This window comes from Thamnophis elegans, chromosome 1 (assembly GCF_009769535.1).
Source record: "Thamnophis elegans isolate rThaEle1 chromosome 1, rThaEle1.pri, whole genome shotgun sequence".
Taxonomy (NCBI): Eukaryota; Metazoa; Chordata; class Lepidosauria; order Squamata; family Colubridae; genus Thamnophis; species Thamnophis elegans.
In genome coordinates, this window is record NC_045541.1 from 147,151,464 (window position 1) to 147,168,837 (window position 17,374).

The 17,374-nt window shown below is 36.4% G+C and overlaps 1 protein-coding gene across 3 annotated transcripts in view; it reads left to right on the forward strand.

Annotated features, from left to right (window-relative positions):
* The first annotated feature begins 440 nt into the window (after positions 1 to 440).
* Positions 441 to 17,374, forward strand: part of PPP2R5C (protein phosphatase 2 regulatory subunit B'gamma) — a 63,318-nt gene continuing 46,384 nt past the window's right edge. For 2 of the 3 annotated variants that reach the window (XM_032234384.1, XM_032234393.1), the window contains exons 1-3: positions 443 to 827; positions 2,513 to 2,578; positions 12,046 to 12,205. In XM_032234384.1, coding sequence (XP_032090275.1) covers positions 795 to 827; positions 2,513 to 2,578; positions 12,046 to 12,205 — 259 coding nt within the window. In that variant the 5' untranslated portion in view covers positions 443 to 794. Of the gene's footprint in view, positions 828 to 2,512; positions 2,579 to 12,045; positions 12,206 to 17,374 lie in introns of all 3 variants that reach the window. The other variant, XM_032234401.1, reaches the window with a different exon arrangement.

Genomic DNA, 17,374 nt, shown 5'->3' on the forward strand with positions numbered 1-17,374 from the left:
ATAGTAAGGACAATTAACCAGTGGAAACAGCTTTGCCTTCAGAAGTTGTAGGTGCTTCATCACTGGAGGTTTTTAAGAAAAAACTGGACAGCCACCTATCTGAAATTGTACAAGGTCTCCTGCTTGAGCAGGGGGTTGGGATAGAAGACCTCCCAGGTCCTTTTCAGCTCTATTCTGACTAAGAGCGGGAATCCGGCCGACCGGCAACCACTCGCCTCACGCTGGAAACCAAACGTCAACGTCAGTATTTAAACCACGCCCTCCAGAAGTGGTGGGGTGCGGGTGAGGCGGGGAGAAAGGTGTGAGTGGGAGGAGGAAAAAGAACGTTAGAGCCACGTGACGCGGTCAAGCCAATGGAGAGGCAGCCTGCTAGCCCCGCCGTGAAGCAGGCAGGCTAAGAGGACTCTTGGCGGCGGCTACATTCTCCTCCTCCTCCTCTTCCTCCTCCTCTTTCTGCCAGCGCTCCCGGTAGTCGGAGCAGGGGGCGGGGGGAGAGAGAGAGGGAGAGAGAGACGAGTTCCGCGCGGGGTCTGAAGGAGGGAGCCAGCCAGCCAGCTAGCAAGCAAGTGCGGGAGGCGGGCGGGAAGGCGAGCCGGCTGGCTGGCTGGCCGGCCAGCCGGAGGAGTAGAAACAGCTGAAGAAGAAGGGAGAAGGGGAAGGGGAAGGAAAGAAGGCAGAGGCAACGGGGCCGGCACCACTGCCACCATCACGCCTCCTCCTCCTCAGCTACCGTCCTTCCCGGGAGGCTGCGACTCCTCGGCCTGGCGGGCCCCCAGACATCCAATCGGTCGGCCATGCCGAATAAAAACAAGAAGGAGAAGAGTCAGGTCAGGCCCGAGAGAGGCAGCGTCGGCCGCGGAGTAGTCCCAGGCAGGAACAGGCCCTGGGGCTGGGGGGGGGAGGGGGCTGGGGGTTTCTATCTAACTGGTTGGGTGGAGGCAGACTGGTGGGCCTGGGGAGCTTGGGGAGGGGGCGCCCGAAGTGAGGGCTGCAATGCTTGCTCTGTCTGTGTGTGTGTATGTGTGTGTATGTCCCGATTTACTGGAAATTGGGCGAGGTTTGAAAAGGTTTGACACTCCCCTGCACATGAGTGGAAGGTATTACTTGGAAAGGAGTCCTTCCCATCTGTAGTACTTTATAGGGCACTATTCATGTTATGCATATACTCACACACACGAATTTCTTGTGTAAACTCACCGCCCCCCCCCATTCCAGACTTGATTGGAATGAGTGGGGGGAGCACGAAGCACGTGTTTGTACCCCGAGGGAGAATGTCTTGCATTTTAGAAAGGAAAAGCCTTAGCACCTCATAAGCTTTAAATCTGACAGTCCTTTTAACCCCAAGACTCTTTGCTGCAACAAACACTAACACGGCTGCCAAGTTTTTTTGCAAGTGTTGTTTTGGGATGGTTTCTGGATGTCCTAAGTGTTCACTGACCAAAGAGGATGGGCTTATTTTGGAAAGTGACTTAAACTATAAATGCTTAGATTGGGGGGGGGGGTGGTGTTCTTGCAACAGACTGGCAAACTGGAAAGTGTGGAAAGCACTAACAAAGGTTGATGTAGGGAAATCAGTCTTGTTATAATAATAAACTCACTTCAAGATTCACTTGTTATTTTTCGGTTTCATTTTGGCTTGTTTATGAAAGTGTCATTAAGCAAGATTTAAGGTGCTGTTTTCCTACTGGAGCAGTGTGCAAGTATCATTCTATCGAGGCAGTGGTGCAATCCTATACTTGTATACTTTGGAATAAACTTTATTGCTTAGTGAGGCTCATTAATTCAAGTATGCATACCAACAGGCTGTATATGTATTATACACATGTATATGCATACTTTGTCTGCTAACTGGCAAATAAAAATCTGGTATCCTATTATTTATTATTGAGTGAAACAGGGAGGTTCTCTTGTTAATTAACCCTATAGTGTTGAATTCTATGGTAGCATCTCCATATATGCTCATAAATGCAAATGTTTATTACATGTATTTTATTACTTTTATTAGAGTACTTTATATGCAACAGGGCCTTAACTGGTTTCCTACAATTCTACTTGCCCTTATAAATATCAAGAATAAATATATAGGAAAATTTGTCTTTTGGCTGAGGGCCTAGGGTTCTTGTTGGCACTTGCATTCTGAAGTGTTTTAAATACACATATATGAGTTCAACTCATCATTTGGTATAACTTTTTAAATCCTACACGTGGAAGCTCCTTGGTAGGATACCTGAACTCATGTGACCTTTCCATATTACAAATTTAATTAGGCCTAACAGAACTTACTCTCTTAGACCTAAGAGAACTAGTCTACTGCCTTTGCTTTTTTTAAACGATTTCATGTTTTATATCAATGAACAGTGGTTTCAAAACTCTAGTGCTTGTTTAAAAGTAAATGCAGGCCACATATTCTGTTTGATGTAATGCCCATTTTTAAAGTTTACTAAATAATGACTTTCTAAACAAAATTATATTCTAAGTGCGCTTGAAATTTTCTTATCTCTATCAATTTTAGGAACCTCCAAAAGCAGGCAAAAGTGGCAAAAGCAGCAAAGATGTACAAGATAATCTGGATATTGAGGTGAGTTTTTAAATACTGGAAAAGTATGCTATATTCTATAAGATTTGAAAGATTTACAAGTCTTTTCTTTTGTGACATCTCAATCTGAAGTATCTGAGTAACTTTAAACCATTTCTCACATTTCCTTAATCTAATATATGGATTCTAGGAATGATTATATTGGTTTACTTAATTGAAAGAATTATTACAATAATATACTATAAGTGTTTTATAAGTTTAAGAAAAATTACTGTATAAAAGCCAAGTTTATTATTTAATGATGTATTGACAGATATATTCATGCCCACCCCTATTCCAAAGCAGCTTTTCTGCTTCAGATTCAAGTGCTATGCATACCTAGGAGGATGAACACCATACATAAGTTTCTTCTCAGTGTTTTCCTTTGTTAAGTTTTCTTGCATTAAATATCTCTGTGGGTTTGATAATATTTTCCCTGTTGTTCTACAACTCATATAGAAAAATATTCTCTTTTGCTGGGGAGAGTAGAACTAAGAAGATAGAAGCATATACAGAGATCCTATTGAATGTATATTTAGATTAGCTTCCATAGCTGCAATTCTTAAATTCTTAAAAAAACCACAGAATGGTTAAGAATTGTACGTCATTTAGTATTGCAGGGCATTGTACATGCTGAATTGTGAGAAGCTGATAAAGTGATGGTTTAACATTCTAACACAAGCATTTTAAACATGGTGCATATTTTATCTTTTGTAAAAGTACAGTAGAACCTCTGTTCACGAATGCGACCAAATCGGGTTCCAACCAAAAAATTCACAATTTCCCCTTCTGCGTAAATTTTTTTGTAAATGCCAAATTTCCAAAATTAGGTTCAGGTAATAACCAAATTGGTTTGTGACCAAAATTATGGAGTGAGTTATGGTCATGACTAGAGGTTCTACTGTACATTGTACATATGTATATGGGAATACTAATGCTCAGTTTGAAATTAAAGTTCTATGAAAATAGAGAACTTGTATATTCAAATGCAGCATGCAGATAGATAGATAGATAGATAGATAGATAGATAGATAGATAGATAGATAGATAGATAGATAGATACATAGATACATAGATACATAGATACATAGATATATAGATAGATGGATGATTGATAGGGAGGGAGGGAGGGAGGAAGAGAGGGTGGAGGGATATAATGGGGGAGGGGAAGAGGGAGAGGGTGTGTGGGGGAGAGAGAGAGAGATGAGTGAAGAATAATAGAATTAATTGAATGTATGCATAGATGTGCTTCAGACAGTAGAACTAATTGGGGTAATGATAGGAGAGCTTCTGCTGGATCCAACAAAGGGGTCATTTACTGTATTGTGGGAACCTTGTGATCAGTCAGAAGCATTTGGGAAGCAATAAAGGCACAGCCCAGAAGTTGTCAACAGGTATAACAAAGGTACCTTCATTGAATCCAAAATTCTTGCCTGCTTCATATCTAAATGCCACACATTTCTAACTGCAAGCAATATTTTATAGTTGTTCACTAGAAGTTATAATTAGAGATACTGTAGGTTGTAGTATATAAGAATTGTTATTACCAGCAGTGTCATTTAATTTGTTCAGCCTTTTTTTTAAAAAAAAACATGTAATTCAGGGGTCCTCAAAAATTCCAGGGAGGCATCACAGGCAATTTAGAATACGGTTGTTTTTTTAAACTCATCAAGGTCATACAGGCTTATCTCTTTCACTGGGCAACCTGGAGCACACTTACGTAGGTAAGCTGTTTTCGCCCTCCCTAGGTTTCAGGAAAGCCTCTGGAGCCTGGGGAGAGTGAAAACAGGCCCAACAGCCCAACCTGCAGTTCGGGAACGAACTTCCGGTTGGGCCTGTTTTTCGCCCTCTATAGGTTCCAGAGGCTTTCCTGAAGCATGGGGAGGGCGAAAAAGGCTTCCCCCGCCCTCCAGAAGGCCGAAAATCAGCTGGCCGGCTCACACATGCGCGCCAGAACTGAGGACTGCTGTGCTGGCAAATATGGCTCTGCATGCCACCTGTGAAACACATGCCATAAGTTCACCATCAGGGCAATAGGAGTTCAGTTGTTCCATGATCCATTTAACTTGCCCCCAGTGCTGCCACCAACATCTCTCTACAGTCTCTATTTTATATAAAAAGTCTCCCTTGACTCCTTGTGATTATATGGATATAATCACAAGGAGTATATTCAAGGAATATATATAGTTTTTCATAGATCAGTATGAAAAAAGAGTTTGGCAACTCCCCGGGATCCCTTTTTCTAATTTCCCTATCGTTTAGATCTCTGAGATCTCCTCAGGTGTTCCATTCAATTACTAACCCGGGGCTGATCCTGCTTAGTTTCTTCAGAATCAGCTTAAAAGTAACCGGGTGCTATTATGTGCTATACTTCTGCCTTGTTAATTTTGTCTAATTTTTGTAAATGCAATCTGAAACTTTCCTGCCTGAAAATGTACTAGTATATGTTATTTTCTTCCAAATGTTAGTTAAAAAAATGCCAGATTGTAAAGTCTAAAGATTGTCCGCAAATCAAAGGACAGAAAAAACAAGTAATAGTAACTTACACATATTTTATTTATAATATCTATATAAATGATCACTGTTTCAATTTACATATCACTTTCTAAAAATATTTGTGCACTAGTGAAGTAAACTATTTCAGACATCATGCACAGTTATATAAACATTAAAATGTGAGGTGTCTAAGACCAAAAGAAAAGTAGATTTAATAGCCAAACTTGCAACTCAATTGGGTGGTGGGACAAGGGTTGAAACTACATATGATGACGTGTAATCCCAATAGTAGTAAACCTGGTATCATCTTCATTTTCTCAACAGTATCTAATAAAACATAATACAAGGCATCATATATGATGGTTTCTAATACTTAGTCAGCACTAATCAAGTAAGGGTGAATTGGGTTAAACATCTATAATACACTATTTTGTCAGATGCGATACAGGACTGCAATTTTTGGTAGCAGTTCAGCAGCTACCTCTGCCCTGGTTTCAGGAAAATTTCTGCGTGCTTCATGAAGTGAGGATTGTCATCACATTCTTTTTTGCATACTCTGATATCTAAAGCTAAATGTTCCTGTTATAATGGATACTGTTTTATTTTATTTAGCATGGTAGTCTCTTAAAACTAGTATATTTTGGGGGAGTTTTGATAAACTTTTAGAAATATAGGTTAACTTCCTTTTTCTCTGCAACTATTATTGTGTCATAAACGTGGATCTCCATATAGCACCATTTATTGCCTTGCTTTGGACTAATTGAGATCATTTTACCATTTTGGCACTTGTGCACAAGCACTGACTTCAACTGCTCCATTTCTTCTTTGTCTCGTCCAAAGAAAATCTTGTGTTTCTCTGATGTGAATTGACCCATTCCAAGCCTTTTACTTTATTTATTTATTTATTTATTTATTTATTTATTTATTTATTTATTTATTTATTTATTTATTTATTTGTTTGTCTTGTATGCCGCCCACTCCCGGAGGACTCCGGGCGGCTCACAAAAGACAAGGGAAAGGGGGGAATGAGACAAAGACAACATATTAAAAACAAAACCAGCATTCACAATTTCCGTGGAGGTAGATGCTTCTCAGCTCCCTCCAGCCTGCTGGAACAGCCAGGACTTGGTGGCTTTGCGGAAGGCCGGGAGGGTAGTAAGGGTCCGGATCGCAACATGGAGCTCGTTCCAGAGGGCCGGAGCTGCAACAGAGAAGGCCCTCCCCCGGGGAGTCGCCAGCCGACATTGGCTGGCAGATGGAATCCGGAGGAGACCCAACCTGTGCGATCTAATTGGTCTGAGGGAGGTAATCGGCAGGAGGCGGTCTCTCAGGTACCCAGAATGCCAATGTTCAGCCATTACATTTTTGCTCTGACAGCATCAAGCTTGCTTTGGGTCATATCCTGATATTCCACAGACTAAGAACATATATACCTTGGCAGATCTATCTTTTCTTTTGCCTGTGGATATATCAACAGGTGGACATCTTTTCAGCCAGGCAGCTACCTGGAAATTCTAGATGCCCAATATTAGCTTACACAAAATATAAAAAGTGCTATTTTTTTCTGGCATAGCTGAGAAATTACTTAGGTCTTTTTCTCTGCAATCTTACTTCTCTTGCAGTAGATTTATTAAGAAGATGCTAGTAATAAGGAAGAGATTAATTCATACATAAGATGTGAATGCCTAATTATTTATGATAGATTACTTTACATAATGTGCCTTTGCAAAATACTTTCACATCCAAACTGCCAAAGACGCCATTGAGCTCTTGTGCAGAATGAAGAATATTGGCAGACTTCATATTTGGGAGATATTTAGCATTTACAATAAAGCATTTAATGTAGGGTTCTATAGGTTACATCTGGAGATGTTATCTGCATTCTGGCATTTGCAAGCATTAAACCATAAACTTCTGCCTTATAATTGCCATATTTTACATATGCATTAGACAAGATCCTAAAAATCTAATATTACATTAATCATTTTTTTTTATTTCCTTTTCCAGACAAGCAAAGGAGAAAGAAATTTGTGATCATGTACTAAGACTTCAATATTAGAATTGGAATTTCTATTAACATGGATATTAGTATGACATTATGTCAGGGATAAATTATGATAGGGAAATAGTTTTCATCTGGAGTTTCAGGTTGCCTCCTGCAGCATCTAGCAGGGACTGCAAATTACAAATCTGAATATTTAAATTGTTCATAACTTACAGTATAGTTATCTAGCTTGTTCTTAAAATCCTCCAGTGATGGAGAACCCACAACCTCCCTAGAGAGATTGTTCCTCTGTAGTACAGATCTTATAGAAAATGTTTTACTCACATTTCAACAAATTATCATCATACTCCCTGAAATTCTACCCCCATACTGAATAGCAATCTGAGAACAGAACAAAAAACTCTGTTTTTCTTCTATTTCCACAATATTGTTTTATATGTTCAGAGAAAAATTCTGCCCTTTCTCTGTACTGTATTCAAAATAATTCAGCAATCCTGTGGTAGAGAAAACAAAGTTTTTACATTTATATTCTGGTTGCTATTTTTTTGAGGATACTTATTAAATTACTTTTTAGCTCCTGTAATCTCTTACTATTCAAGAGCTGATAGATGTTTATTTTTGAAGAACTTTTATTCACACCATCTCCAGTTCATTTTGAAGTAATATAATGTATGTTTCATACAGGATAATATTACTTCTGGTGTTTGTCTAGGCTGATATGGCAAACATACCTTTTTTTTCTGGAAAGCTTTGGTTAACTAGGAAATATTTAAAATTGTGAATATTTTTACCATATTTTATATGCTCTGAACCAGCATACATTTCACTTTTTATACTGAAATGCTTTTTCAACTCTTTTATCCATATTTATAGCATTACTTTATTCAATTATTTAGTGTAAGTGTATTTTTTCACAACAAATTGGTCAGAGTTAAGTGTGGTATAAAATTATAACATGATTATTTATTTTGTCCAACTTAATTAGTAATCAGGTCTTTTTTAATGTTGATTATCAAGAATGGGGAAAAAGTGTTATCTTCAAGTCCGGGGCGGAAGTTTATATTTTAAATAATCCCTTCTATTAAAACTATGTTTTTGCAGAATACTATGCAGAATACTATGTAATGTTTTCCATTATGAAAGAAGTGGTGGGGAGGGATTGAATTTTCTGAAACCAGTGTTGTGATCTTTAATTTGCATTATTTCCTGGGCAGCATATATCAGTTTTGACCTTGATAGAGGCAGAGTTGCACCTTTTTCTTATTTTTTTATAAATAATTTCTCATTGTTATTCTCCAAATTATTCAATATTTGGAATCTTGTCTATTAATTTTTTAAATTTAGTAACTAGCACAGTTGAGAAGACAATTAGATCAGGGCCATCTTGGAATCTTCACTTTTGCTAAAATGAAGCTGACTTTCCCCCCCTTATTTTTGCTACCAAGTTCTTACACGTTTCACCCAATTCAAATCCAGAATTGAAATTATGACCTTGTGTATTCAAAAATAGAGGGGTTATTGTTTCTTCATCCCAGAATGCAAGAAGAAAATTGCAAATATTATTACAACTTACTACATCTTTAACATGTCAAAGCAGTAGCAATGCCTAGCCATCCTTGGCTGATGTCAAGAATATGAAAAGGGTCAGATCTAGTCAGAACCTGGGTGAGAGACTACCAGAGATTTTCAGAATAAGCTATAGATTAAAGTAGGATATGTGAAAAGAAAATCTGAAATAAGGAAATGGTAAAAAAAAAAACCCAACCCTTCTATATTGTTGCAAAAAATGCTGTTCCTGGAATTCAAACTTGATTTGAAAAGAGATTTTATTGACTGTTTATTCTAAAATACTATGGCTATGTGTAATTTCTTGTATCATCTTAGTACTGTTTTTAATAATGTTCACTGTCCATTGTAGAAGTTTTCTCAAGATTCTCATGATACCCTTCTTTTGGATGTACATTACATATTGGCAGCTAACCATGAAGTGTATTTGAAAAATATACTATGTTAAATAATGGTACAGTTTTTGTGAGCATTAAGTGTTTCTGTACATGCTGTTTTGGAAGCCTTTTGTGATATTTTAGGAGACTATAATACAAGGTGAAAAGTTGCTTTTTTTTTGCTTTTTGAGTGTTTGATGGTAGATTTATAGGAGTAATGAATGATTATTCAAACCAATCTTGTATAATGAAAACAAATGATCAAGAATGTAGAATCTTGACTAAGATGAGTTCAAATTCATCATTGTCATATTTGCTTTGGTATAGTTACATTTTTGTATCCATAGTTGTGAGTTTAATTCCACAGTTATGGAAATTAATATTTTAAAGAATTAGACTGAATGATCAGGACCTGTAATTTATTTCTTATAAATAAACACACATCCTCAGTCTTTAAATTAGAATTTAAGTAGTGATAAACTTAAGTATCTCTAAGTAGTTTATCCCTATTAAATTTAAGTTATAAGGTGTTTGGCATGGGTTTAAGTTATAAACCCATGCCAAACACCTTTCCTCAAATGGCTGAAGATTAGGAAAAAAGAAATACTTTGGGGAATAAATAATTTTTCTCAGAATTTTCCTCAAAGTATTCCTTTCTTGAGCACATATAAAAAGTCAACTTTGAAACACCCCGTTTCCCTGAAAATAAGACCTCCCTGTATAATAAGCCCAATCGGGCTTTTGAGCGCATGTGCTAAAATAACCCCTGAAAATAAATCCTTCCCGAAAATATTGCAACAGCAGCCATGATGTGGCCATGCTCACTGCCTCCTGCACCTCAAAATAAGACCTCCCCGAAAATAAGGCCAAGCACTTATTTTGGGCATCAAAAGAAAATAAGACCCTGTCTTACTTCAGGGAAACACGGGTAATAATATTATTTCAGTACTTTGCTCTATAGTTTGCAATAATATTGCATATAAAATTAGAAAAATTCCCATTTTCAAATATAAAATTCATTGTTTACACAACAATTATAAACAGTTGTATATGCCAGAATTTAATATATTGTAAATCTAGTTTCCTCCATTGGAGGTTATTCAGTTTTTATGACCAGAGGATATCTAGGTTTATTGTGAAAATAAAGTCATAGTTTTGAAATAGGTACCCTAATGCAGGGATCCCTATCTTCTTTGAATCACTGGTGCTTTTGAGAATGTGTTCTGGGCATTCTCCCAAAAAGTTCACCTTGGAAGATAAGTTGATTTGATTTAAAGAGAATATGAAACAAAAAATTAAATCAAAAGGCAGAGATGAAATCTGAATGATAAAATAGAAACTTATGGTTTGTGATCTCCATAACATTTTGTTCAAGGCTTAAGGATAATACTAAGAATAAAGATGATTCTAGAGCTGGTTAACAGCAAGACACGGCACAAATTTCAGCACTTATGACTTACTAATGAAAAAGTAACATATATATAGAAAGAAAAATTGTTCAATTTAAATAGCACATTGAAAGGCTTCCATGAAAGTTAACACTTTTAAAATACATTTTTCCAAGGAACCCATGAAGGCAAAAGAGCTTTCATTTTTGAAAGCTTTGAAGCATTTTATTTCTAATATGAGGATGGGTAACAGTAACCATCCCTGTATTAGAAATAAAGGCTTGAATATGATTATTATCATGAATTTCAAGATAGCCGAAAAAAATATTATTCTCGCTGGAAATGGAGTGTATGTGTTATTGACTTAATGCTATAAGATATGTAGCTCAGGGTTAAACTCTGGGGTCATTGGTGCTATTTGAACTTGGTGGCTTTCTTGCAGATGTTTTGTTATCAACTAGGTCAGTGATGGCAAACCTATGGCACGCGTGCCACAGATGGCATGCAAAGCCATTTGTCAGATGAGTTCACCCTTGTTTAAAGCCATTTTTCGCCCTCCCCGCCTGGTTAGGGCGAAAAGAGCCTCCCCCCCCCCCCCGGAGGTCCTCCGGAGGCTTCATGATCTTCCCTGAAGCCTCTGGAGCGCAAAAAAACGGCCCTACGGGCAAACCAGAAGTTCAGGAATGGACTTCCGGTTTGCTCGGAGGGTCGTTTTGACTGCTCACTAGGCTTCAGGGAAGCCTCCTGAAGGTCCCTGAAGCCTTTGGAGAGCTCAAAACGACCCTCCGAGCAAACTGGAAGTGGCTTCCCCACTTATGGCTCATAAGCCAAAAAAAGGTTCGCCATCACTGATTAGGTAATATCAGTGCTACTCATGATGTTACCTAGTTTGGTAATGAAACAGCTTCAAGAAAACAATCAAGCTCAGAACACCAAGAATCCCAGAGCTATAAGGTTTATTTCTATACAAAAAGCTTGGGAAAATTGAATCTTGTTGGAATTTTGCATGAGGAGCAAACCAAGTTCTTGTAGCTTCTGTGCAACCATAATTTTCATCTTCCTCTAAAGTTGTAACTTTTTTTGAAACCGTAAACCAGCTACTATAGATATTAAACACTTCCAGTAACTTTAGTTACTTTGCCTGTTTTTAAAAAAATATGAATAAAAGAGAAAAAGAAATCAAAATATATTAAAAGCCGTTTGCACAAATTTAATCTCCAAAATTGTGTGATGGTTTATTTTGTAATCCTGAATAGAGAAAACTTAAAGAAAACCAAACATAGGATCAGTATAAAAAATACTTCTTTTCTAAAGAAAAATGAACAGTAGACATCATCATCTTTCTCAAGAACTTTTATCTTGTGGATTTTGACGATAATATGGCATTTGTTCATTTACATCAAAGTTTCCTAACTCTGCTTCCTATCACTGTGTGCCATTTCCTTTTAGGCTTGGGCACAAAAGCCAGCTGGGTGATCTTGGGCCAGTCTCTCTTTCTCTCATCTCTAGGAAGATGGCAAACCACTTCTGAAAAACATTGTTAACAACATTAAGTGAAGTTTGCATCAATAAAATCTGTTGCTGCCTAATTAACATTCTTTTTAAGAAGTCTCATGATGTTTTGCTTTTTAAAAACAGGTCTCGTGCAAAAAATCGAATACTGTATCACCTGCAACACAGTTATCTAAAATCAAAGTAACTTCTACACAAGCTACAGCAAAGAAAGAAAAACGGCAGAGTTCTTCAAAATTTAGTATTACGAGTAATAGAGAACTACAAAAACTGCCAGCTTTAAAAGGTATTTGTACTTTTTCACACAAATCATATGCAGGTGGAGATCCCAATGGATTGGGATCACAGTTAATTCAGCCTGTGAGATATTAATTTATTGTGGATTATTTTTTCCTTAGTTTTCTTTTTTTCATTTTGATTTCTTATTTGTGTTATGTTTATATATCTATTTTTCATTACTTCTCTAATGTTTTTTACTTGTTTACCACTCAGCATCACTTTGGCATAAGGGGCAGACATAAAAATTGAAATAAGTAAATGTTGGTTGTAAAATGGCAATATAATGTATTATTGTGGATTCCTTTAAGTTTTATAGCAGAGCTTCTGACCTTTTTCCTTCAAAGATCAGATCTTCACACTGCATCACAGAGCATTAACCAAGTTGTTCATAAACTAAGGAAGTATAGCAAGATTATTGCTTTAGGGCAGAAGCAGCAGAGTATGGTCCAAAATTCATATAACCTTATGCTGTGATAATGTCCAGAAAAAAATAGCTGAGAATTTATGCTGATCAAGGGGTTAGATTTAAAGTAACAAATTCATACAAGCAATTTAGTCTGAGGCTGTAGAATTTTAAAGCATAATATATGCAGATGTTGAACTTGAGACCAGAATGTATGATCACACTTTTGATATGGAGAACACCTATGAATGCATTTTTGATTGACTGCCATCAAATTGTTTTAATAGGAATATTGTAGAATATGCAAAACTCTCAAATTTCCAAAAATTCTTACCTAGAGGAAAGCATTTGCTATATCGATATCTATGAATAATTTTATGACTATGAATTACAAAATTAAAATTTCTTGAAGTTTTAATTTTACATTTCTAAAAAGCATGTTCTCTTTCTGCACAGCATCTTATTTTAAATAAGCTAAAAATTGATTCTGTAATTCTTCAGAAAAAGAGGCACTGCTCTTCCATGAAGCGGCCAGGTTTTTAAACATAAGACTAGCAGTAAATAAACAGGACATAACACTTGACTAGAAATAGCATAGGTTCTAATGATATTATAACCTATTTTTTAATTAATTATTTTAGAAAGGCTTGACGGTACATGCTAAGAGACTTGTCACTTACAATTTCATGCACAGAATTATGCTTTTTGAATCTCTTTACTATGCTGACATAATGCAAATACACAGATGCCATTATTAGGAGTAAAAAGCTTTTATATATTGGGCTGATAATCATGGGATCCTTCCAAACAATGAGAAAAAGAGAATTAAATAAGATCTAGTGAAGGCAGTTTGTGTAGTTTGTAAGGCATTAATTTCTACAACATGCCAAAGTGGAAAGCAAACATTTGATAATGCATTATAGTAATTGTCTGATTTCTAAATTACTAAGATAAAATCTGGATTTCTTTATTTTTCATATACTTGTAATAATGAGATCTTATCTTGAATGAACCTAAAGTGCTGTAATATTTACTTGCTTTGTGAGATACCTTCTATACCAGTACTATACATTGCAAGTTCCCTTTTTGACAAGGCACCAGCAAATTCCATTGTAAGTTACACCAAACTTTATTCAGGTCAACTTTTGCTGCTCACACAAGAATTCCCCTGCTTGCTTTTCCCTATGTCATACAGTATGTTCATAACTGCTTTTGTGATTTTGAAAGTGGACATCATCATATTACTGATATAATGACTGAACTGTGGTGCTGCTTCTTGATCACGATAAACTTCAGTGTGCTGTCTAATGTGTATTTATTTATAAAATATATTCACCCTTGTCATATTTGCTCACTAAAAATCATCATGGTTTCTGGGTATGATTGTTGATTTTCCTTTAAAAAAAAACAAGCTTTGATCAGAAAATTAAAAATGGGAGAAGAAAGTAAAACAACTTCATAGGAACAGTGAGGTAATCACAATGTATCATTATTCTACAGTGTGTTTTCTCTGTATAAGTTTAATACTTTCAAATTTTGTGCTTGTTCAGTTAAAATAAAAAATAGGTTTGATTTCTCGCCTGAGGCTGTAATTAATATTATCTTGTGAGATAATATTGGTCTGTTGAAGCTAAAAACAGTTTTCATTTCTTCATGTTTCAGTAATGCTTGACAAGTGACATGTGGCCTTTAGGTTTAATGATATAACATGAATATCTTAGATAGTTTATCTGAAAGAGATAGAGAACAGTGAATAACAAAGGAAGAAAATGTATGGAAAATATTTTTATAAATATTTATTGTTTATTTTGCAAAAATCCTAGATCTGGATTATCATTAACCTTACTCTGTTTTGGAAAATGGGCACAGAGAATGTAATTTGCTCAAAGTTACACCATCTTAGCAATATTAAGTCTTAAATGCTATCCATTAGACTGTATGTATTGGGATTTTATAGAATGTATTACATGATAAATGCAGATGTCCTACATTTATTTCAAAACCTGAATTATAGTCATATAACTTTTCTCCAGTCCAGTTGTAAAAACAAAATATTCATATTTAAATGAAATGAACTGGAGAAACTTTCTTCTAATTGCTAGTATTTTAGACAATCCAAAAATGTACTATGCATTTTTTTCATACAGTCTGATGGAATTGCTGCCATTTAACACCAATTTTGCATGTTACATAATGAACATATATCTCCTACAATATAAACCCTTATTAAATCATTTTTAATGTTTTAATTATTAGAGTCTGTTTTAGGACTGATTTTGCCTTAAAAAATAAAGATAATCACCTGGCTCTAAAATGTATGTTATATATCCTTCAAAGTCCAGCTCACTTTTGTTTCAATTCAGGACTTGAAAATTGGATGCACCTTTCATAGAGGTCAATTTTAAGGTAGGCAGCCATTAAATTGTGCCTCATGGACATGAGCCCGTATGTTGATTTTAACTCTGTATTTTAGCCTTTTTAAGTATAGGCTAACAACAGTGTTGAGCTGAGTTATCTGTTGTGTTTTGATTCGAATGGCTGCATGTGACATGCAAATGACTGATAGCCTATTTAATTTTTTAGAAAGCCAGCATTGCATGTGCATCAACTCTCTTTTTAATCTGGATGAAAAAACTAATTGGGAAGTGGTAGAGACAAAATGGATATGCACATTCTAAATTTTGACAAAATGTTCAGTGTACATGATACTGAGATGCTGAGTTTCTTATTTCTATGTGCCTTCTTAGAGTTTTATTATTGCTCAGTTATATGCTATTATCTGGAAGAATATATAAAACTTGAACCACATTCCAAAAAACTTCTAATTTGACAATTTGTGTGTGTGTGTTGTACATTTTTGGTTCTGTGTGGCTTTTGAAACTACTACTATCTTGACAGTACTAGCTTTGCTTGGTTATGTTTTTAAACAGTGAACTCTCTTTAAGAGTCATTGGTATTTTATTTCACTTCAGAAGTTTGATAAACAACTAAATTTAATTTGCAATGTAGCATACTTAGGAAGATAACTCATATTTACTATAAATTGTTTACTAGAAAATAAACTGAAATATAAGGGATATTATTTTAAGTTGCTGTCCATTTTCAAGAAGCCTAAGCATAATTTAATTTTTGACCACTGAAAGGCAGATAATGGTTGGATTTTTATATCATGCTATGCTGTAATAGTGCTAGGGCTTAGCATAATGTGGTTTCAATGTGTGACCCAGATTGCTATAGTTTATTCAATAAACTGTGATTCAAAAATCTGTCTTAACACCGATAGGTAATGTTAAATTTAAGTTACAGCATTCGTTTTCATTACTCAGATTGTATGAAGTTCCATGTGGTTTGGTTTTAGAAAAAAAATGTCCTATAATGTGCAACTCCTACACTGTAGAAACATTTGGACCACATATCTTGACCAGGGCAATAGATGCAGTTTACATGGACTTCAGTAAAGGCTTTGATTCAGTGGTACATGACAAACTACTATTGAAACTAAGTTCTTACGGCATCTCCGGATCCCTGCACAAGTGGATAGCCACGTTCTTGTCCAACAGACAACAAATAGTCAAAATAGGGAGGGCCCAATCAAATCCAGCACCAGTTAACAGTGGTGTCTCCCACCAAATACAAGTTGGGCACAAACAATCTTGTAGATGACACTCACTTTTTCAGGGACCTAGGAATACTAATCTCAAATTATCTAAACCCCAGAGCTCATTGAAACATCATTGCCAAAAAGGCATTAAGAGTTGTTAACTTAATCTTGCAAAGTTTCTTCTCTGTTAACATTGTATTGCTAACTAGGGCATACAAAACCTTTGCCAAACCAATTCTTGAATACAGCTCATCCACCTGGAATCCACACTGTATATCGGACATTAACACAATTGAGCAGGTCCAGAGGTATTTCATGAGAAGAGTGCTCCACTCCTCTATTCACAATAGAATCCCTTATGCCACCAGGCTTGAAATTCTGGGCTTGGACAATCTGGAACTGCGCCACCTGTGGTCCGATCTAAGCATAGCACACAAAATTGTCTGCTACAACATCTTACCTGTCAACAACAATAATACACGGGCAAACAAACTCAAGCTACACACTCAAGGTAAATTACTCCAAACTCGATTGCAGAAAATACGACTTCAGCAACAATGGTCAATGCCTGGAATAATCTACCCAACTCTGTTGTTACAGCCTCAAACCCTCACAGCTTCAACCTCAAACTGTCTACCGTGGACCTCACTCCATTCCTAAGAGGTCCGTAAAGGGGGGGGTGCATAAGCGCACGAGTGTGCCTACCATCCCTGTCTTACTGTCCCCATTTATCTGTACTTACTTCCTTTGTTTTATGTTTATACCTGTACCTCCTATCTTGTACATGCTTGACAAACAAATAAATAAAATAAATAAGAATGCATATCTTGAATGTAATTAGTTTTACACATTTTTAACCTCATTATGGTTATAAACTTCCTTGCTTCGAAAAAGTAATGTAATGCAAGCCAGGACACTAGCTCTCTTAGCTAGTCCCATAGCTAGGAGAGCCTTTACACAATTTCACACTGCATCCTTTCTAAAGGGGCTGTGTGTAATCACTCATGCCCTGGTCATCTCTTGATTGGATTGCTGTAACACGCTGTATGTGGGGCTATCCTTGAAGAATATTTCGAAGCTACAACACATACAGAACACACTGATATGGATAGTTCTTGAGGCTCCTAAGGTGGCAAATGTAACATCCTTGTTGCTCAAGTTGCACTAGTTGC